The sequence below is a fragment of the Harpegnathos saltator genome, unplaced genomic scaffold (assembly GCF_003227715.2).
Source record: "Harpegnathos saltator strain DR-91 unplaced genomic scaffold, Hsal_v8.6 scaffold215, whole genome shotgun sequence".
In the NCBI taxonomy this organism is placed as follows: domain Eukaryota; kingdom Metazoa; phylum Arthropoda; class Insecta; order Hymenoptera; family Formicidae; genus Harpegnathos; species Harpegnathos saltator.
In genome coordinates, this window is record NW_020230001.1 from 277439 (window position 1) to 299166 (window position 21728).

The window sequence follows — 21728 nt, forward strand, 5'->3', positions numbered from 1 at the left end:
ATATATATTTATGTAAAAAAGAAATTAAACTTATGATATAAATCAAAGTAGCAAATTGTCTTGAGGCAATGAAACATGAGATGAACAAATGATCAAATTACGACAGTTAATATCCAATATCAAACGAATATATCTATCATATATATCTAGCGAGAGAAGAAATTGAGTTACAAATAATGTAATTTTCACATGTGAATTATATTGCTCTGTATAATATGAAGTAAATCTAAAGCAGCAATGTTCTGTATTTTTCTTTACTTCCATTTGTACTTCATACTTTCTTGAGTTGTTCTACTCAACATAACATGGTCATATAAGCCATTATCAATACAAAACAAGGTACCGGAGAAATTTTTTTTCCTGTACTATTGGCTGGAATTATTACTACTACTACTGCTACTACTGCTACTACTGCTGCTAGATAGACTATCACTGGAGTCTGATTCGCTGTCTGATGAAGAACTGCTGCTACTTTCACTACTACTTGTATTACTAGCATCACTGCTAGAAGAGCTTGAGTTACTGGAACTGCTGGATTCCTTTCTCATTTTCTTCCTGACATGACTTTTCTTTGTTTCTTCCTTTTGCTCTTGTCTGGAAATATCACAATATATTCATGTAAAAAAAGACAGAAATACACAATAATTTGATAAATCCCTATTATCAAATTGTATTTTTCTATTTCTAAAGTACTTAAAGACAGGCAAAAATTCAAAGCTTATCACAGAATATTTCATATACGCAGGAGACAAATTCAAACTACATACTCATTGCTTTCCTGCTGCTTCTGCAAGACCTTTTTGAGTTGTGCAGTACGAGAAGATCTGTGCAAATACTTTCTCTTTCCCTTGCATTCGTAGCTCCAGTGACCCATCTCCAAACATTTCTGGCAACGCATCCCTTGAGGATACGGATTCCTGTGAAGAGAACAAAAAATCAAAATCAGTATGTGACCTTATAATTTCTATTAAACAATATATATATATTATGGTAATTTGACATTGTAATATGTATATATATATATATAATCACACGTTATATCTATAATAGTCTAAATATATACATCTCAAGGTTAGGAAAGATTTCTCGAATTACGAGAATGGGTTAGGAATCATGTACTTACGTTTTCTTTAACATTTTCATGCCGTTCGTGCTCATTATTCGTTTTTTGTATAATTACACAACAAAAAATTCGATCGGAAAATCGACCGCAATTGCGTTCTCGACCTCGTGTTTTGAACTTTGTTTACATATCGAAGAACCTCACTATCAGCGCGCTCGTTTGATTGGTTGGTTCTATATCTGGCTCCGGTCTATAAGACTATAATTTCCACACGCCATTTTCCTCGCTCATTTAGTTATTAAATGCAGAATTGGAGAATGCTTTTCAAGCACCGACTCGACGAATAAACCGCATATTTATTGGCTGATGAAAATTAGCCAGAGTGCGTTCTATTTCGTTTAAAATTTAATATAGGGACATTCTGTATATAACAGCTGCAACTCTCTATTTAAAAAATTTATGTCTGTTTTCTAGATATGGCGGATTCGGATAAAAAAAAGAATATGATTAGCCAACATTACTTGAAAAATGTCGCTTCTACGAGCGATGCTAAGAATGTCGCTTCTAATTCTCTATTAAACACATATGTAAACAAAAGCATAGAGCTGAGTGTCATGAATGATGTAATAAATATGTACCAAAACAGCTTACTGGAGGAAGAAAAAAACTTAGAAGAAGAGAAACAAAAGCTGGTAATAAATTAATACGACTTTTATTACAAAACAGTATTTTTTATTAATTACATATTAAATATTAGATATATATGCAATTTGAATGTTATTAATTCCAAAGATTAATTATTCGATATACAATTATATGCACATTTATTTTATCGAATATAATCCAAATATCATAGGTTGTAATGTTCTCAATGAAATACGAATGCTTCTATTTTCAATTTAGGTCGATTTAAATGATCAAGTGTGGTCGCTAAAAGATTCATATTGCAATCAGGTGTGGCAGTTCTCGCGCGAACACGATTTCTTTGCCATCTTCCAAAATTATCCTTTCGTTACGGAAATCAATCATTACAAACAGCAGAGGGACAATTTCAAAGACGGTAGAACTGTAGTGAAACATTTATCTAGATAGCTTTATCGATTAAATGAATAAGCTAAAAATAATTATATTGAGCGTATAAAAAATATTTAGATATTCATTAAACTGAAAATAATTTTATCAGATATAGAAAGGAGTTCGGAGCTGATTGACCTCATAAATGAAGTCGATGCTATTAAAGCAGAGATCTCTAATCTCAATCGTGGAAAAAATCTCAAGCAAGATATAGAGAATGCGTTAGCGATCTTGAAGAAATTACAACTAATTTCGGACGATATTACAGAATTGCTGAGGTATATCCAGAAAATTTTCAGAATTACAAATATATTATGTAGCAATTACTGAGTCAATTTCATGTCGTTTTCATGTATAATTTTATCATTTGAAAAAAAATTGTTATAATTTTACCACAACATATTGCTTTTACTTCTTTCTTTCTCTCTCCTTATAGATTAATAAGCCAAGAAAAACCATCGTGCGATATTACTACATCGATATCAATGCCGATATATGATGAAATTCCTCATTGCGATAATAAAATTGCACGACATAAACATAATTCAGACCGCGAAAGTATGTGCGTTTACTTTATAATATAATTAATTTAATTAATTTAATTTACTTTAATAAATTAACTATGTTCTTAAGTTTATCAATTTGCCAAAATTCTGATCCTCTTGGAAGAAATAGAGCTAAGACATAAATTTTACAATTATTCTTACAATTTCTCTACCAATATTTTGCTGATCGTTCTCCACAGATTTAAAGAACAAGAAGACACGTGGAAATCAAAAGGGTCTGTCATTGAAAAATAAAGCGTGCTCGAAGGATGACAATTTAAATGCCACTGCTAACAGAAAACAAATGATTGCGACTCCTAAAGATTATCCACAATTATCCTTTGAAAGAAGCATCGTATTCAGTACGAAAAAAAGGGTCACCAGCGTACGTACAAAAGTACATAGAGTATCACTTTCTTTTCATTCGGTATTTTACATCATGTTAAAATGAAATAACGTAATATATTATAATAATAATTACAGCCTTCCAGTGATAAAAAACACAATTTCACTCCAAAGAAACGTAGCGATGTTTCTGTTAGATTCGAGCAACATCGGAAGCAGTAGTAATTGTCAATATTGTAAGCCTACCTGAACACAAATATAATTTAGAAATTATTATTTTCGCGGCGAATATTATAAATTCGTTCAAAAACGAATAATGTCAGATACTACATTCCAGGGATAATGTTAATATAGTGTTAATATAAATGTTAATATAGTGATACCTGAGGGAAATAAATATCGCATATATGTGAAAACGAATGCATCAAAAGGGTCATGCAAGAAGTAGAAAAGTGTGGGTTTCGGGAAAATATTTCATAATATATTTATATATTTAGAAATATTTATACAGCCTCTCATACATAATTACGTACACATAATGTACACCAGATTACATTTAACATTATATTTCTGGAATTATACACATAACACAATCGTGTGTTGCGCAATAGACTATTCAACAAATGTTATCCCAGAATAGCGTATTGTGCGTTTGCAACTGTCATATTAATTGTCGCTTGCAAACCACGTGGAAAGGGGGACTATGTGTTATTTATATATATATTTGTTTTCTCTTTTTCCTTTTTTATCTTTTTGTTCATTTTTTTTAACTGTTTAACAGTTTAATCGCATTGTACGACCGATTTCTTGGCAATTTGCAAGTGTGAATGATCCGATGGATTTTCCAGGCGTGAGAACTTTCATTACATACTCTAATGAGAGACTAATTTAAAAAGTTAAACGGTCGCCACGAACACATTATCGGACAACTCCGTAGAAACGTTAATTTAATTAACGAACAATACTCATCGATACATTTAGAATTGTATCTTGTACACTTGCGGTACGTATTAACATTCTTCTTATCTTCCTCTTGCAAGTTTCCTAAGTTTCTCTCATTTAGAATTGTATCTTGTATACTTGCGGTACGTATTAACATTCTTCTTATCTTCCTCTTGCAAGTTTCCTAAGTTTTTCTCATTGGTTCCTCAAAGTCAACCATCGAAATGAGAAGATTAAATATATCTATTCTCTTTGTTGGTTTCTCGTTTGATATCATATTCTTAAAGTTTTAACTAACATACCGATATTACATGATCTTTAATATAATAAACAAGCAATCTCAACAAACTGAGACAGTCGAATCAAAGCAAAGTTGCGGAAGTGTCGACGCGTACTTTTGTAACTCTGAATTAAACATATGGCATAGAATACATAAAAAGCAACGATAAATGTGTGCGTGTATATATATATATATATATATGCATATATACATATATAACGCAAGGTATAAAACTATACTATATTTTAACGCTAAACTTCGCAAAGGCCTCTATAAAACAGTAATTGTAAAAATGCATATTATTTCTTGCGCATCATATATATGCTAAGTAAATTATATCTTGGCGGTATCTTTAACGTAAATTTCCTTCTCCACCTCCTCTTCCAGTGCCGGTAAGAAGCGCGTTTTTGAACGAGACAAACGTCTTTCGAGCTATTCGATAGTTCCCGCGCAATCAGCAGTCCATGGCGACCGTTAATTGCAACTGCTTTATCCTACGATACAATAAAACGGAATTTTTTTTTCACTTTCAGACTTAACAGATACTCGCTTACCCGTTACAATCAGCAAGAACCTTAGCAACGTTCCACCATCACCCGACATGCGCCTTTCGCGAGTCGGACTTTAGTGTGTTCATCGCGCGATCTTCACGAATCGCGAGCGTGCTCGTCCTGCAGTCAGCAGTCGTCGAGATAATGAGGATTACCGAGCGGAATAGTCTCTGAGAACGTGCGTTGCAAAAAACACAAAAATAAAGTCATTCGCGGCCATGTCGACTATGTCGCAGGATCTCCGAGGAAGAAGCTGCGCGCTTTAATTGATACGCGCGATCGCGATGACCGCGTCCAGAGCAATACAACGAAGATTCTTGCGGACTCGCGGAACAGGAAGCCACAAGACACGAATGTCACACATTGTGTAAGGTGCGAGTATACTGTGTCTCTCCCTTGCGTTTGTTCGAAGCGGATGGATACTCGTAGACACACACTAATAGAGTTTAAATATAAAATATACATGCATATGTGGGGAGAAGCGGCAACATATCGTTAGATACACGTCTGCGCAAACTTCTCCGCAACGAGCGGATAAGATCGCTCGATCGATTAATCATCATTAACCGTACTTCTTTCTCCGTTCGTACTCCTCTTTTCTCTTCCAGTCACTTGACGCAACAAGTGGTAGACCATTCAATGTGCGACAATAGGATCGTCACAAGTCGTAACGTCTCGCAACATCGAACTCCTTCGTAGCCTCGCGTAGATCGAAAAGAAGAAATCAGGATGACACCCATAATCTCGGGATCGACCGAAGCGGCAGACACCGGCGGGGAAATATATTTCTTCCGATAAATGCGAGCAAAGTGAGAAACGAGAGAAATCAAGTGCGCACGAGTAGAGCAGAGAGACGAGTATGAGCTTATGAGTAGAGCGAAGAATGAGGAAACGTCAGTCCGACTGACACGATCGACAATATAATAGTATACGCGGGATCGTTTAGATAGTAGTAGAGTACAAATTCTTTCGCACACAGCCACAGTAGTTGCAACATCTTTTTTTTCTCTTTAACGACGTTCTAACAAGATACGTCCACTATCGCCCACGATCGCTCGTAATAATAGCGATCACTCACTCCGACTCACGGCGAACGCTTCTTGTGCACTTGTTTTTTTCTCCTTCTTTCTACCTTTTTCTCGCCGAACTAATACTCACGAATGGTACACAGGGAAATTTTTACACTTTCTCCGGACGTCACACTCGCGTAATCTCGTCGCAACACAGAGAAAAAAACTGATAAGTCGGCGGCTACTAAACAATCTAGCGCTCGAGAACATTCTACTGATACGCATCATTCGCACGCATCGTCTGGAAAATTTCTTGGCGGAAATATTCCTGCGCATCAACGGATCAGGATCAGGACTGTCGATTCGGCGCATGACAGTCATGATTCAATCTTGCACATTTATCGCTAAATGAGACTGCCTGGAGAACGGAGAATCTCGAGCGTGTGTGTTAATCTTCAATTGAATTAATTAAATTAATATCAATCGCATCAGTCCCCGCGCAACTTTACTGTCTCGCTGTAGTTATTATACATCGTCATTACTTCAATTGAATTTAATTCAATCGGAGACAATCACGTTTAGCATTAAGCGTGCGACTAACTCTCGACTCGACTTACTAGGTAAACCGCCGGAAATAATTGCGAGAACAATAAATCGGCTAGTTTCACTCGCAAATCATGATACAGCACAATATACACGACTACGTCATTAATCATATACAACTATATGTAGAAAGAGAGAGAGAGAGAGAGAGAGAGAGAGAGACAGACAGACAGAGAGAGAGAGAGAGAGAGAGAGAGAAAGAGAGAGAGAGAGAGAGAAATATAGTCTATTGTAACATATACAAAAGCGAAAGAGACCACGCGTGGAACGAAGAAGTCGACAAGCTATAAAGGCTCTATAAGAGAGTCTACAGGTTTAGAGGCGTTGTTAGACGCGAATCTGTATGTATGTGATAGATAATAAATTTATCTATAATCAGTAGTGTGTTGTGTTGTGTGTGTAACGATATCTTCATAAAGATACATATATATGTATATATACATATAATTTTACAATTACATTGGCACTATTTTTTTGTGCATAGTCAAAAGCGGAACAACGACATTGATATGAGAGAGAAAGAAGAGCGAATGAGAAAGCGAGGGAGTGTGTGCGTGACTGTGAGAGAGAAATAGAGAAAGAGAGTAAGGAGGGAGAAGGGAGAGAGAAAGAAAGAAAAAGAGTGAGAGAGAGGGAGAGGAAGAGAGAGAGAGAGAGATGAGAGACAGCGACGGAAAAAACTGATCGCTCTGTGTGGAACTTAGCAAAATATAATCTCAAAAAGGTGTTCAATGTGTCGTTCTCCGTTTCTTCACTCGAGTTTTGTTCTTTGTTTCTTCTTTGTGCTTTGGCAGCGCAATCTCTTTAATCTAATGAAAGCACACTCTAAGACGGTACAGTAGTGGTTTCATTTTGCTTTAATCGTCGTAACTACGAGAGACGTACCGTTATATTGAACAAAAAAAAATTAATAAAAAATCCGCTTGATTTTTTTTCTTTTTCCGCGGAGTTACAAAATACTGTCGCGTTGTTGTCTCTTTGACCGTGTATATACCACCACGTTTTTCAACAATTTCTTCAACACGGCTCATACGAGCCGTAACATGGACTCAAACACATATTTTATACGCTTGAATACTTTTCTTTTTTTCTTCCTCACGTGTATATTCGTGTCTGTATATTATAATTCGATTCAAACGGAGTTGCTGATTACACCGTGACAGTCCGTACTATTTCGTAGCGATACAATTGCACATGGAACTCTATCACCTTCTTGCTCTATCACGTGAATTTCGATCGAGTACACACAATCGTCGCTAATTATTGCAAATTACTTAACAAAAGTAAATCTAAATTTAACATGATATCGCGCATATACAGGCGTTATTTCTCATATATAGATTAACTTCTGTCTCTGTATAAGTCTTACTTTCACAGATATATATATATATATATATATATATTGAGTGTATATACTTTTTGTCTCATGACTGCTTGAATTTATCGGCATACAAAAGGAAAGACGAAAACAATGCTATTGAAATTAAATACGGCCCGTTGAATTAGATGAGTAGCTACAGTTTTACGTTTCAGAGGAGTGTGTCTTGGATCGTCAAAAACAGTATTGTATATGATCTAATAAAGTATGACGCATATATGGATAAAAAAAAGAAAAAAAACATGTACCGTACGCAACATTTGTAAAATGGAAACTAACGCGTATCGACATTTGTTCTATGTATATTCGCATATTCATAAACTCTCGATTTAATATTTTTTAGTAAAATATTTCTTTCTTCTCTCGCTTTTTTTTTTATATGAAGTACATCTCGACGCTTTATTAATACAATGAACAATATCATCGATGCCGATTCTTAACGTTTTCTTTTTTTCATCTCTTTCTTCGTAATAGTTTCTACTTTAAAGATCTTGTCTCACATCTTTGTACTTATATATATACACAGTAGTAGACAGGACGTTTTTATTATGCTCCTTCGCGAAGGATATTCCCTATGTCTGCGTAATTTTGTCGTTCTATCGTAAAGAAATTATAACTTAATTATAGCTTGAAAAATTCGCAAGCTACGTTTAAATAGGCATTTACTTTGCCATATTAGATGAAACCTTCTGTGAAATTGTCTGTGAAATTTGTCGAGTTTAGTTTTACTAAATCCAAAGATAATTGCAGTATACTTGAAAATATTTCTCGTGATATTAAATCACGTCATTATGTCGTAAAGAATTAAAATGAACAAGAATCACGTTCACAATTTCTTTTTGAGCTCGAAGCAATGCCGAAAACTTTATTCGTTTCAAATGTCAAACGCTCCGACGCGATAAAAACAGAAAATAATACAATAGTCGTATAAAATATTCAACGCGACTCTAGTGCGTTTATGCACAATTTGGAAGTTTCACATTTCGGTAGGAGAAAACTTCGTCGCCTTCTTATTGCGTCATGCAAAAATATATTGCTCCTTCGGACGCTAAGTCCAAATTCCATCAGCGACAAATCATACCTTAACAAAGCACATAAATACAACGCGAACTAATACGAATACAGTCGTATAAATATAGTTTATGTATAATTATGTAAATACGGCTTCTTCCGTAATTTACGTTCGCTGAAATTACGTGTCACTGCATCCAGATATCTAAAATATCGTAGAATTGCACAAGCTTTAAATCTCCTCCGTTCGCGAGAAAAACACCTGATTCAACGCTAATTTCGTGTACGTATATACCTGCGCGCGCGCGCGCGCGTGTGTGTATGTATGTGTGCATGTATATTATATATTAATATATAATATATTATATTGTTATTATATTGTAGTGTATATTATATATTAATATATAATATGTACACATTACACATTATTCTGTTTCACACAGAGAGAAAAGCGTGCATTCTCCGCCTCTCTGGCCGAAGAAGCGAGGAACAATGAAAACATTTTCACATACGCGTATACACACACATGTATACACACGCACACACACGCGCGCGCGCACACACACACATACACACACGCACACACACAGATGGTGCGTGCGTATAACGCGCGAGCACACGTTGTTGCGCGTTCCCGAAAAGCGAGATCATTAGAGCGAGAATTTAAGTCGACAGATTTGATCCGTACGAAAGATCTCTCCTCGCGTCGTTGTTAGTCTAAGGACAGTCTGTCAGTCGCTCCCTCGGTAGAATTAAGAATCGACATCCGTGTGACATTGCGGCGCACGAGGAACGTGCGCACGAATCGGCTCAATGGCTTGGTTACATCGCCCGGTAAGGGCCCTGCATCTTCAGGAACTGTATCACCATCGCCGGGCCACCGGCGACGATCTCCGGCGGCATAAGGGACAGTGGACAATTGTCGATCGACATGAAGATGAGCTTGGGGCACAGCGCCAGCTCGAACGGCAGGTTGTGCAGATTCGCGTTGTCGTTGATATGGAGAGTCTCCAGGTTCTCCAGCGTACCGATCTCCTCGGGCAGATAGTTGAGATTGTTCTCGCCGACGCTGAAGACCGTGAGATTCGTCAGGTGGCCGATCGCGCGCGGCAACGACGTCAGCTGGTTCGACTGCAACACCAGCTGCTGCAGTTCCCGCAGAAAGCCGATCTCGTTCGGCAGCGACTCGAGCCGGTTCTCTTCGAGGTCGAGCACCCGGAGCTTACGTAGGTTCGCTATGCTAGCTGACAGGCGCTTCAGTAGGTTGTTGGACAGTATCAATACCTCGAGATTCTGCAGGAACTGTATGTCGTCCGGGATCTTGGTCAACTGATTCGTGCCGAGATTTAACTCGACCATGTTGACCCACGTGCCGATGTCCAACGGCAGCGCCGTCAGCTGATTGTCCCTCATGTTGAGCTTCGTAAGCTTTTTCGCTCGCGAGAAGATGCCGTAAGGTATCTTGTCGATCTGATTCTGCTCCATGCTGATGGAATAGATGTTGGTGAACTGCGACGGACCGCCGCTCGGGTACGAGGTGAAGTTGTTCCTGGAAAGCGTGATTGTCGTGAGGTTCGACAGACTGGACAGCAAACCGTCCGGCACCTGCGACACGTGATTACCCTCCACGCTAAACTCGTCCATCAACTTGCAGTTGGACAAGGACTCAGGGATACTCGTCAGTGCGTTGTAGCGGAGCCCGAGCCGCATCAACAACACGAGATTGCCGATCGAGTCGGGTATGTCTAGGAGGTCGTTGTGCTGCAGGTCCAACGTGGACAGCTGCACGCACTTGCCGATCTCCTCAGGCAAGTGGTCCAGGTGATTGTGGGAGACGTCAAAGGTGTGCAGATTCAGGAAGTCCCCGATGCCCGATGGCAGCTCCTTGATCTTGTTTTCCCGCAGGCTCAGTGTGGCGAGGTTCGTCAAGTTGCGGATGTTGTCGCTGACGTATTTGATCCGGTTGAAGCGCAAGAACAGCGTGACGAGCGACTTGAGTTTGTACACAACGTCCGGTATCTCGTTCAACTTGTTGTGCCTAAGATCTAACACTCGCAAACGCTTAAGATTTTCCAACGTATTAGGCAGGCTGGTGAGTGAGTTTTCATTCAACGCCAATGTCTCTAGGTTGGTCAAGCAGCCGATTTGCGATGGCAGACTCACTAATTTGTTGCCGTACAGGTAAAACTCTTTCAGGTGCGTGAGGTCCCGTACCGTGCTCGGTAGGTGCGTGATGCTGGCTTTGCTGAGGTCCAGCAGTTTCTTGCACTCGTCTCGACAGCGGACGAACGCCTTCGCCACGTCCAGATTAGCCTGAATCGGCTTGCCCTTCTTCGTTGTGGGTTTCGGTTTGTTCGACTCCGGACGTTTCACGGTTACCATTTTCTTCGTGTCGGCGTTGCTACAGCCGCTACTACCGCTGCTGTTAATCGAAGTGGCCGACAGCTTCTTCTCCTTGTCGCGCATCTCCATCTCCTCGGGCATGTCGACGGACGTGCAGGTGGTCAAACCACAGCCCTTCAGGTACTCTGGTACGTCCTGTTCCTTCATGTAAAAATTCAGTAGACTGCCGTCCCTGAGGTCCGCGGGACAGTCACGTTCTGCCACACACAGCCTCGACAGACACACTATCGATATGTTACCCACGTTCGTTTAGTTTGCAAAAATTTTTATTTAAAACCTACACCCGTCTCGTCTCCCTCTGCGCGCACACACGGCGTTTCCTAAGATAGGATACGCAGTACACACGTACGCACACATATACTGGCAGGGATCAGAAAGAGAGAAAAAGGGGAGAGAGAGAGAGAGGGAGAGAGAGAGAGAAAGGGGAGAAAGGGGGTGGGAGAGGGAAAGGGAGAGGGAGAGGGGGAGAGAGAGAGAGAGAGAGAAAGAGGCGATGGTTCTTTCGCTCGCCCGCCCCGCCCGCGCGAGATAGTCGTAGTTGCCGTTGTAGGATCTCACGCACTGCGAAAACACGTACCCTGAAGAATCGTGCCCGTCGCCGTCGCCGTTCAGAGCATCGTATCCTGCGCGTGGTACGTAGAACGCGCGACCGTAAAAATCAAAGCTCGTGAAGCGCGACCGCCACTACCGCGAATAGTATTGACATTATTGACGCCGAGAGCGCTCTGTGGTACCGCGTACGCGCACGGCGCAGGCGCGCGTCGCGCGCGTTCCCAAAGGCATCGGCGCGATGACTGTCAAAGTACTTTGAGGTCGCTGTCGTACGAGGTCGTACGCGCGATGAGAGACACATATAGAATTGCTCGGTTCCGAGATTCTTTTCAAGTTTGACCTGATCCAACGGTAGAAATGTTGCAAATTCCGCGTTTTCGAGTAATTAAGCAAGCTCATCGTCGATCTAGCGGTGGCACTCAATTGCGACTATCGGTACTCGATCCGTTGTATTCCGCGACATCTTCAGACCATTCGACTTACCGAGTCAAACTTCGCTTGCACACAAATCGTGGCATCGTGCGCAAGATGTTGCAGAGGTTCGGTCTTACCGTGACAATCGTCGCGCGATATAAATTCGAACTCGTCGCTCGAAAAGTACCTCTCGGCTGCTTTCGCTTCAACGGCATTTCTTCTCTCGCCTTCTCTTCGTTCTTGGCTCAATGACTCGCGCGCATTTCAGCGCGACAAAGAATGCAAGGCATATACGTGCAAACAGACGACGATACATACGCTCCGCCGTTCGACTTTCAAAAAAAGACGCAGCGGCGAATCGCGTCGCACGATCGCAACGCACGGCGCTCGGTGTCCAATGGCATAGCCGCGTTTTCTAGAAACTAACAGTCATCGATGAAGTTCTTATGGCGTCCGTTTGCTCATTGGTCGCGTCTGGGAAAGAGCCGCCTCGAGGTTAACGGAAGACCCACATCGCACGGCTGATATCCGGTGTACACAAATGTCAGGTGGTCGGTGTGGCGCTGTGACGTTCGTTTTCGGCTCGGCCACGGCGGAAAGAGCGAGAGAAAGAGGGAGCGAGTGGCGATGCGTTGACCAGGCCGCGGAGAGAGAGGAGTGTCCGCTTCTCGAATGGTGAACGGCCATATTGGCTCAGCGCAGTGTTTGTTTTGCGGTGGGAAGGTGCATTAGCGGCACGCATTCGCAACCGCAGCCCGTCCTGACCGTCATCGGCGAGATACGCCCGTGGACGTCGCCCTCGCCGGTAAACCTGACGCGTGGCTCGCACGAGTGGCGCACGTCGTCGTCATCGTCATCGTCGTCGTCGTCGTTGTCGTCGTCGTCGTCGTCGTCGTCGTCGTCGTCGTCGTCGTCATCGTACGTTCATTCTCGCTCAGGCGGCGCTCCCCTCCCCCGCCACCTTTGCTCGGAACCATCTCCATCGTTCTCCCAGTCGGTCCTTCTCTTTCCGCCCCCACCGCCCCCGCCCACTCCCCCGGGCCACGGCCCGTGCGACTGACTGCTGGGTATCAGTCGTATACGGGACACGGCGAGCTCGAGAGTGCTGCACCACTAACGCCACCAACGCCATGGCGTGCGCCACACTCAAGAGGTCCTTGGAATTCGACCCGGTGCACAGCCACGGCCGGCCGAGCAAACGACGGAGATGCGTGCCCATGTGCGCGGTGTCGCCCGGCGGCTCCGCCATCGTCAGCCCGTCGTCGTCCCGTGGCAGTCCGCTACCGCAGAAGGAGTCGCCATTCGGCGACACAACCAACAAATTGACGCCTGGTAATTACCGCAGGCCACGGCCATTTTCTCTTTCGCTCTCTATCGCTCGCCGTCATCCCTCTCTCTTTCTCTCTCTCTCTTTCTCTCCCCCCTCTCTTTCCTCTCTGTCTCCAGCCTGCCCGTCTTTCTCTCTTTCTCTCTCTCCCTCTGTCCTTCTCTTCCTCTCTTTCTCTGTCTTTCCCTTTCTGTTTCTCTTTCTCGCGCTTTCTCTCCTTCGCCGCTTTATTTCTCCCTTTCCTTTGCGCGCATGCACACCTTTTCTTGCGTGGAGCGAGAACGATAAAGGTGGAGAAAGACAGAGAAAGAGAGAGACGAAAGGAAGGAGAAACGTCTAGAAGGGGCGGTTTAAGCTCCAGCGATTTAAAACCCGTATTCTGGAGATCCCAAGGGAGGGGGAGGGGCATGCGTAAATCATATGGTAATGTAATAACGGACGTTCCTCCTTGGAGATTCGGCTTTTCGCCCTGTTTTTTTTTTCTTTTCTTATTTATCTTCATGTGCAAACGGAAGCGCGCTGCTTACGTCGCCGAAGATGCGCAACATCAGCTAACATACAACGCAGTGGATTTTCTACTCTTCTGCACGTGGCGAGTGTCATATGTGGTGACACGGCGTTTAGGGATCGTTACGCACGTTAGACATATCGTCTTATTTGTCTATCTTGTGGTTATCGTACATTCTAGAAATAACGTTCAATTTTTGCAAAAAGATTCAGTAATTTGAGGGGGGTTGTTGCTCGGGTTAAAGTGTCCGTTTTTTTTTCCATTAGTTTTAATATTTTCTAAAAAAACGAAGAAACAAGATTTTTTGTTTATTTTAATGTATCGAGTGTTTTAAATCCCTTGTTCAGCCTCTTTTTAATATTTATTATGCCTGAGAGACAAAGAAAGAGAAAGAATATGATGCATAGTTAGTATATATTCAATTTAGCAACAGATTAATTTACTCACATATCTATAGAACAATACCACAGATATATAAGTTTTTGTAAAATGAAATGAAGAATTAAAATATTTTTCTTAACTTTAAAATCTTTGTATTATTGTATCATTCTTGTTATTTTATTTTTTCCATCATTTTATTTTTCTATTTGCTGAAAAATTTTAATGAGTATACAAAGCAAGGAAATAAAACGTCACATTTTCTTGAAAATTTTTCTGAAAATTCTTGTTTTTTATATTCATATAAATATTGTATATATTGGGATATATTCCATTGAAACATAAGCTCCTTTAAACAATGTTATATCTGTTTGTACAGAAAAAATGGCTGCCAATATCAGAGAAGAAATCTGCAGAATGCAACGGCGTAAGCAGTTAAAATTTCCACAGGCTAACAGTGGTGATTCATCTGACACAGAGGCTCCTTCAACTTCAGCTGCCTCTTCTGCAACTCCTTTTAGTCATAGTTCTAGTGGCAAAGAAAAATTGGAAAAACCCCTCTTCACATTTAGACAGGTAGAGTACATAATCGGATGTATCCGTCGAGAAAGATAGGAGAATATCTTTTTGTGTATACCACCTCTTTCTCGATATCATCAGAGATGAATGTTGATTGATGTCCGTGGGAAGTAAGCATTGGTCTTGTAGATTGGCTTATAGGTTGATTTTATAGGTTGGTTTGATTTGCGAACGAATGCTCAAGGACCAGGAAACGCAAATTCGAGAAGAGTACAATCAGATTTTACATCTAAAGCTTTCCGAGCAATATGATGCATTTGTTAAATTCACATACGATCAAATACAAAAGAAATTTGAATCTGCAGCTGCACCGAGTTGTAAGTATATTTATTATTTCTCAAGGATAAGATTATACATAAAATATAAATCGTACGTGTCTCTCGTTTTTATTGTTGTCACTTCGTAATTTCTTTTGTTCTCAGATCTATCATAAGAAAGGATTCTTATTTATAAGGAGATACTTCTGTGAAGAATATTAGGTAACCACCATTTTCACAGACACAATTTTTTTTCTTTTAACAAGAGTGCAAAATCTTAGAGTAATGAAATATCATTAGAGTTTTTTCTGAATTGTTTTTGTGCAATAAAGGGATATGTAACACTTTATCATGTTGTAGATTTATACTGTGTGAGACAAATTTCGTTTGCTGCTGAGGTTCGCAGCGCAGCCTCGTTTCGAAAATCACCTCCAAAAAGAACGATAACAACGGTTTCAGCCAAGTGTCCTGTAAAAAGAAATGAAAAAAGAACTAAAAATGGCGACTAGCGACGTAAGTTCGTAGAGAAGAGAGAAAGAAAGCAAGAGAGTTTGCGCGCGCGCGTGCGTGTGTGTATGTGTGTGAGTGTGTACGTATGAGTATGTGATTTGTGTGTATCGCGATGAGCTGCAAACATAACTACGAGAATCTACCTAATGTATACCTTCGAGACTAACACAATATTTGTACTGTTCGACATTAGAAGTGCGCTGGTATCAGGGAACTGTACTAGAAGAATTCTACTTATGTACAAATGTTATTACGGTTGAAAAGTATGACACGTGTACACAGTGCAAGACTATGGTATGGGAGACAGTGGTGGCATGTAAAATGTACGCCAATACATTTACAACTGCATATTCAAAATCGTTAATCATCATGCGCGAAACACATTTTGTCCAACACTGGTGCTTCGTACGAAGGCTCGATATCCTTCGGTGGAAGCGGAGAGAACGCGAGACAGAGATCTTCCCAACTTATCACGAACGTCTGTATTTTTCTCTCAGCTCGCTTTCGGGATGATTGCGGAAATTCTGGGCAATTTTACTTTTCCTGCACGTTTCGATAAAATATTGTGCATTGGACGCTGAATAAAATGCTTCAAAAAGTAACTCTTTCGGTTGCTGCGACAATTTGATATTGCTTTGATATTGCTCAAATATATACGGCAACGAGTGATTTTCCCGCGATGTAAACAACGCGCGTAATGTGTATAACCTGCGAATTTCCAGAGAGAAAACTATAAACGTACGTGCACAATGGAAAAGAGAAGATTGCCTTTCTCGAAGTCTAACTGGCTCGACGAGGAGCGTGACGAGTGTTTTGAGGTTCGATGTAAGATTATTATGCAAAATTAGCCGGTCGAATCGTTCTTGTTTCACGAATTATTTGTAAGATGTAATACGAAAGTTATGATACATATTTAGCGTAACGTGTAGCGTAACTTGTTATAAATGGATGGTGAATTCGTTTCGACTGGTTTTGCGAAACAACGAATTCACTTCGAATTCTATCGGAGAGATTTTCATTTTGTTTTATAGAAATAATCGCGCGATATACGCTTCGTCGTTTCGTGAATCAAATGTATGAATTGTAAAATTGGTATTTATCGCGATTGTGATTTTCATTTTTTGCAAATTACTGGAAATTCTTTATAATAAAAAACGAAAGAAAGAAAGGATCTCATTTAAGGTATAAACGTGTTGAACGAGCCGTATAAAAAAAAAGCGTCGAGATAATAAGTAGGCTATAGTAGGCATTGTATGAAAGCATTGTGAAACGCATAAGTATTTGGAATAAAGATTTCATAAAATCTCGTCGGCATTTCTGTTCCCTGGTAGCAACGAATTTCTGTAGCGTAATGGAAAAGAAAACGCCGAATAACGAATACAACTATAACTTTAACTATGCCTGTTACTAGATATGTCTATATATTATAACTGCTATTATCGTTTACTCTCTGTTATCATCGTCGCAAGGATGTTCTTTTCCTCTTTTTCTAGTTTGTAGCGATTCTTATTTTGTAATGCGTACATTTGCGGCGATACATGTTTTCTTTCCTTTTTTTTTCCGGTTTTTACTTCGAGAAAATGCGATTCGCGCGCGAGTGAGAATGAGATTATCCTGATGGCGTGTACATTTTATAAAACGTTAGGATATTTGCTTTTTGCCGAAAATAAAAGAAAAATGAGAAGAAACATTTGAAGCGTTAAGGATCCGCCGAGAATTTTTGTTACGATTTCTAAAACGATCCGTGCGATCGACTATGCCGACCGTCACGATCGAAGAAACGATCTATCTCGTATGAATTCGAATTACTACATACTGCCTTTTTCATATCATGCAAGAAGAAAAAGAAGTCTCTCAGTTACCATATTTTTGCGAGCATCGTACCGATGGTGTTCACGCATACATATGTGTATATATATATGCACATATATACAGTAATATACATAGAAAAAAAAAAATATATATATATATATACATGTTACATCGAGTGTCTACTGATCACCGAATGTGAAAAGGAAACGCGAGACACAAAGAAATATAAGCGAGTTCGATTATTGACGCTGAGTGATACTTAAAGCTCGATAAATAACATTTTACTATCGACGAGTGATTAAAATACACCTAAAAAAGCGACCGCTTGAAAATTCAGGGGATTTTCTTTCGACTAACGGATATTTCCGTGTTACACACATTGTATAAGCATCTATCGAAAATAAAAATAAGCTTAAGACTGAAATCTCTGATTTATTTGTCCCATTCTAACGAAACTGTGCGACTTTTAATTTTATTCCAAATTTATTGTAATTGATAATATATAAAATCTCTTAGAATATTCAAGATAAATATAGACCTTTGTCAGCTGATTTATTAAGGAATTTATTAAGGAATTGTCCCGCAAACTGGGACGTTCGTCTTACTTTCCAGTCGTTAGCTTCCGCACGGAAATGTCGTTCTGCAAAGAAGAATGATGTTACAAAATATTATCGACCGACGTCATCGAATGTTCATGATTTACTGAGCGCGGCGGCCAAGAGCATATACGATGATTTTCCACGTCATATAACTCACAATCCTCTTAAAATCAATTCTATAACGGCATAATCCCATTAGAGTGATACGGCTTCGAGGCGAGGAAGCCCCGGCGAGACTATATGAAGATCCGTTCTCGCGCTGTGGGATGTGTCACTTCTGGGCGGGAAACAAATTTCTGCTAAAACACTCGTTCGTTTAGAGAAAGGACAAAAACCGCCAAATTTACAGCGCCAGATGTTCCCGATATTATTTTTGGCCTACGTCGTAGCCGTTAAGGTATTCAAGAAGACCACTCCTAATGGTGAGTCTAATCGATAGCCTCATGGCTCCGCGTGGAATTTTATCTCCTTCGTTGTGTCACTCGCTCGCTATCGATATCACATTCAAATACATTACCTAGGCAAAGTCACGGTCTACCTGGGCAAAAGGGACTTCATCGACCATCTGGACCACATCGAGCCTATCGACGGTGTGCTCGTAGTAGAAAATGACTACCTTCAGGGACGCAAGGTCTTCGGTCAGGTGGGTGAAACTCCAACGAAACATCTCCAGTGAGCAGGAAATGATAGACGTTCATCATTACGATGTTCAATAGCGCATAACATTTTCGAACAACTATGTTTCTAACGTCGTATCAGCAACAGCGCAAATACAACTTTGGCTCTTTGATATGTTCCCAAGACATTTTTATAATATTCAAAAAGACCATCGGCATAAATTTCATTTTTGAAACAAAAGGCGAAAAGCACTTGTTTCTTTTAGTTTTATTCAACGTCTATACAAGATATAAAAATGTATCATAAAAAATTACTCGAGTAATTTTTACAAGAAATTACGAACGGATCATATTTGATCGCTTGATAGTTCCAATATTCAAAACGTCTTCAGAGACATGCATGAAATCAACATTTCAAGATGTTGATCTAGTGTTCTTTTTTCACTGGACTCATTTCTCTCTCGATCACATCCCAAAGTGTTCGGTGTTTGTTACCAGCGACAAGTGACATCGTAACATTGCACTGTGTTCATCAGGTTTTGACGACTTACCGCTATGGCCGCGAGGAGGACGAAGTTATGGGAGTTAAGTTCAGCAAGGAGCTCATGCTGTGCCGTGACCAAATTGTACCACCGAAGAAAGAGAAGCAAGAGACCACGTCGATCCAGGACCGCTTGCTGAAGCGTCTGGGTCCAAATTCGTATCCCTTCACCTTCCAATTCCCGCAGAATGCTCCTTGCTCGGTCACCCTACAACCCGGTGATGATGATCAGGGAAAACCCTTAGGAGTTGAGTACACCGTTAAAGTGTTCGTTGCAGACAGTGAGGAGGACAAGGTATCGAAACAGAGCGAGTGCTCGAGTGGCAAATATAAGACAACGTAATATGCGAGAAAAGAAAAATTAACGCTAATCGGTGAAAGTACAGACATTTTCAATGACCCAAAGATTCGCACATTGATAAATATACAAAGTGTATATAACAGCTGGATAAAATATAATATATAATATAAATGCAATCAGAAAACTAGAGATTAAAAATTTAATCATATAATTTTATACTGATATATTTTGCATATTAAAGTTTAATTACGCGTAATTTTATATTGAAATTAAAGGGTTAAAAATCGATTGAAAACTGAATATCTGAAGATTTTATACCCTTCTCGTTCATCAGGGACACAAAAGATCCTCTGTGTCGTTGGCCATCAAGAAGCTGCAGTTCGCCCCGCCGACGCGAGGCCGTAGGCTTCCCAGCTCCTTGATCTCCAAGGGATTCACCTTCTCCCAGGGAAAACTGAATCTGGAAGTCACACTGGACCGAGAGATCTACTACCATGGCGAGAAACTCGCGGCAAACGTCATAGTAACAAATAACTCGCGCAAGGCGGTGAAGAACATCAAGGTACATCCCGCAGTTCAGTAGAAAGTAGAAGTAAACTGTCACCCGTACTTCATCTCTCTATCATGGTCCTTTTTCCGTACAGTTGTACGTGGTGCAACACTGCGAGGTGACCATGGTAAATGCTCAGTTTTCGCGACATGTGGCCAGCTTAGAGACCCGCGAGGGTTGTCCAATCACACCTGGCGCATCCTTCACGAAGCAATTTTATCTTGTGCCGTTGGCCAGCAGCAACAAGGACCGGCGCGGCATTGCTCTCGACGGACATCTCAAAGTACGCGACAAGTACAGCAGTTGTTCGGATTTACAGCAAACCTTCAACACAACTTCTTCCAACAGTCAGAAGTCCCGCGACGAAATCGTGCTGCTAAAATAAGAGACAATGACGTCATGTGGCATTTACTCAAACTACGCTCAGATTGCAACGACACAAATTAGATTACTGGCAAATAATCCTAATTGAGTTACCGGGGATAAATTCGTTATTCTGTAGAAAATCGGAATCACCTTCGGTTCATTGTTCACACGACGATCGATCTTCCACTTTCCCGTTTTTCTTACAGGACGACGACGTAAATCTGGCATCCTCCACTTTGGTCGCCGAGGGCAAGTGCCCAGCTGAGGCCTTGGGTATTGTGATCTCCTACTCTGTCCGAGTCAAACTGAACTGTGGTACTCTGGGTGGTGAGCTGGTCACCGATGTTCCGTTCAAGCTGATGCATCCGGCTCCTGGTATGTCTAGGATATTATATAAACATATCTGTGCCATTAGTATTCACATATGTAAACGCAAACAAATGTTAGCCGCACTTTCTATAGGTTACTCTGTTCCACATTATCTTATTTCTATTATATCAGACAAAACACATCTGTTCCTTCTCCATTTGCAATTTCAAGTTGCGAAAATCCTTCCTCTTTGTGCAGGCACTATCGACAGAGAGAAAGCCATCCTGAACAAGAGCAAGAGCATGGAGAGAGCGCGTTACGAGAATTCTTGCTATGCAAACGATGATGACGACAATATCGTATTCGAAGATTTCGCTCGTTTACGCTTGAACGAACCAGAGTAAGCCGCTAGGGTTCTCTTGTCGAACGATTATTGATCAAAAGAATCCTGAACTTTTGGCGCGAGTTTGTAGTGGATCATTCTTCGCGCTCGCTTAAAATTATATCTTATCTTCATACAATGATATTAAGATTAAAACAGATTATGATATTGATGAAATATCTATTTAGGATTGTTTTGACGTGGTTCTCAATGAACGAGCTGTATTAAAAGAACGTAGGTGAGGAAACGGTAACAAGAGATTAGTTATATCATATTATGGAACTCTACTAATCAAAAAGCAACGATACAAGAAAAAATACAAAAAAAACCGAAAAGACAAGTAAATGATTGAAAAAATATCGTCTTGGAATTTCCGTGCGATGGTGGTGGTCGGACGGAAATTCATCGCAAGGCGAACCAAAAAAAAGAAAAAAAAAGAGAGAGAGAGATAATATCAAGTGAGCTTAATACCGTAATTCGCCCGTTTGAGTTTTGAAAAAAAAATTTCCCGTCTCACCAGA

General features: G+C 40.5%; 5 protein-coding genes and 1 long non-coding RNA gene across 6 annotated transcripts; 3 read left to right on the forward strand and 3 right to left on the reverse strand.

The window, feature by feature from the left end:
- Positions 1–18: 18 nt before the first annotated feature.
- LOC105180655 (zinc finger CCHC domain-containing protein 10) lies at positions 19–1406 on the reverse strand. Its single transcript, XM_011136856.3, has 3 exons — positions 1124–1406; positions 768–917; positions 19–594 (listed from the first exon to the last, which is right to left on the reverse strand). The coding sequence occupies exons 1-3, from the start codon at positions 1156–1158 to the stop codon at positions 366–368; spliced, it is 414 nt and encodes a 137-aa protein (XP_011135158.1). The 5' UTR covers positions 1159–1406; the 3' UTR covers positions 19–365.
- Positions 1407–1532: 126 nt separating this feature from the next.
- Positions 1533–3608, forward strand: LOC105180661 (uncharacterized). The gene is made up of 6 exons (XM_025298352.1): positions 1533–1755; positions 1967–2123; positions 2247–2415; positions 2574–2695; positions 2883–3067; positions 3166–3608. The coding sequence occupies exons 1-6, from the start codon at positions 1540–1542 to the stop codon at positions 3247–3249; spliced, it is 933 nt and encodes a 310-aa protein (XP_025154137.1). The 5' UTR covers positions 1533–1539; the 3' UTR covers positions 3250–3608.
- Positions 3609–4023: 415 nt separating this feature from the next.
- LOC105180656 (leucine-rich repeat protein shoc-2) lies at positions 4024–11597 on the reverse strand. The gene has a single exon (XM_011136857.2). It carries the CDS (start codon positions 11350–11352, stop codon positions 9625–9627), a length of 1728 nt encoding a protein of 575 aa, XP_011135159.1. The 5' UTR covers positions 11353–11597; the 3' UTR covers positions 4024–9624.
- A 995-nt stretch (positions 11598–12592) lies between these two features.
- On the forward strand, positions 12593–17037 carry akirin. Its single transcript, XM_011136858.3, has 5 exons — positions 12593–13503; positions 14764–14960; positions 15118–15280; positions 15386–15442; positions 15581–17037. The coding sequence occupies exons 1-4, from the start codon at positions 13302–13304 to the stop codon at positions 15394–15396; spliced, it is 573 nt and encodes a 190-aa protein (XP_011135160.1). The 5' UTR covers positions 12593–13301; the 3' UTR covers positions 15397–15442; positions 15581–17037.
- Positions 17038–18369: 1332 nt separating this feature from the next.
- On the forward strand, positions 18370–21691 carry Arr2 (arrestin 2). The gene is made up of 7 exons (XM_011136860.3): positions 18370–18563; positions 18663–18784; positions 19295–19594; positions 19935–20162; positions 20245–20433; positions 20723–20891; positions 21084–21691. Exons 1-7 carry the CDS (start codon positions 18497–18499, stop codon positions 21227–21229), a joined length of 1221 nt encoding a protein of 406 aa, XP_011135162.1. The 5' UTR covers positions 18370–18496; the 3' UTR covers positions 21230–21691.
- LOC112588426 (uncharacterized) lies at positions 20377–20848 on the reverse strand. The gene is made up of 2 exons (XR_003112844.1): positions 20667–20848; positions 20377–20526 (listed from the first exon to the last, which is right to left on the reverse strand). It is a non-coding gene; the product is annotated as an uncharacterized LOC112588426 (long non-coding RNA).
- Positions 21692–21728: the final 37 nt, after the last annotated feature.

Excerpts from the sequence above, each read along its gene's own strand:
- LOC105180655 (XM_011136856.3), bottom strand. The coding sequence starts at position 1,158 with ATGAGCACGAACGGCATGAAAATGTTAAAGAAAAC. Across the intron at positions 918-1,123 it reads ATGAAAATGTTAAAGAAAAC|GAATCCGTATCCTCAAGGGA; the intron begins GTAAGTACATGA and ends TTCTCTTCACAG. Across the intron at positions 595-767 it reads AAGCAGCAGGAAAGCAATGA|ACAAGAGCAAAAGGAAGAAA; the intron begins GTATGTAGTTTG and ends TGATATTTCCAG.
- LOC105180661 (XM_025298352.1), top strand. The coding sequence starts at position 1,540 with ATGGCGGATTCGGATAAAAAAAAGAATATGATTAGCCAACATTACTTG. Across the intron at positions 2,124-2,246 it reads GAGGGACAATTTCAAAGACG|ATATAGAAAGGAGTTCGGAG; the intron begins GTAGAACTGTAG and ends TAATTTTATCAG. Across the intron at positions 2,696-2,882 it reads ACATAATTCAGACCGCGAAA|ATTTAAAGAACAAGAAGACA; the intron begins GTATGTGCGTTT and ends CGTTCTCCACAG.
- LOC105180656 (XM_011136857.2), bottom strand. The coding sequence starts at position 11,352 with ATGAAGGAACAGGACGTACCAGAGTACCTGAAGGGCTGTGGTTTGACC.
- akirin (XM_011136858.3), top strand. The coding sequence starts at position 13,302 with ATGGCGTGCGCCACACTCAAGAGGTCCTTGGAATTCGACCCGGTGCAC. Across the intron at positions 13,504-14,763 it reads AACCAACAAATTGACGCCTG|AAAAAATGGCTGCCAATATC; the intron begins GTAATTACCGCA and ends CTGTTTGTACAG. Across the intron at positions 14,961-15,117 it reads CCCTCTTCACATTTAGACAG|GTTGGTTTGATTTGCGAACG; the intron begins GTAGAGTACATA and ends TTGATTTTATAG.
- Arr2 (XM_011136860.3), top strand. The coding sequence starts at position 18,497 with ATGTTCCCGATATTATTTTTGGCCTACGTCGTAGCCGTTAAGGTATTC. Across the intron at positions 18,785-19,294 it reads GACGCAAGGTCTTCGGTCAG|GTTTTGACGACTTACCGCTA; the intron begins GTGGGTGAAACT and ends TGTGTTCATCAG. Across the intron at positions 20,163-20,244 it reads AGGCGGTGAAGAACATCAAG|TTGTACGTGGTGCAACACTG; the intron begins GTACATCCCGCA and ends TTTTCCGTACAG.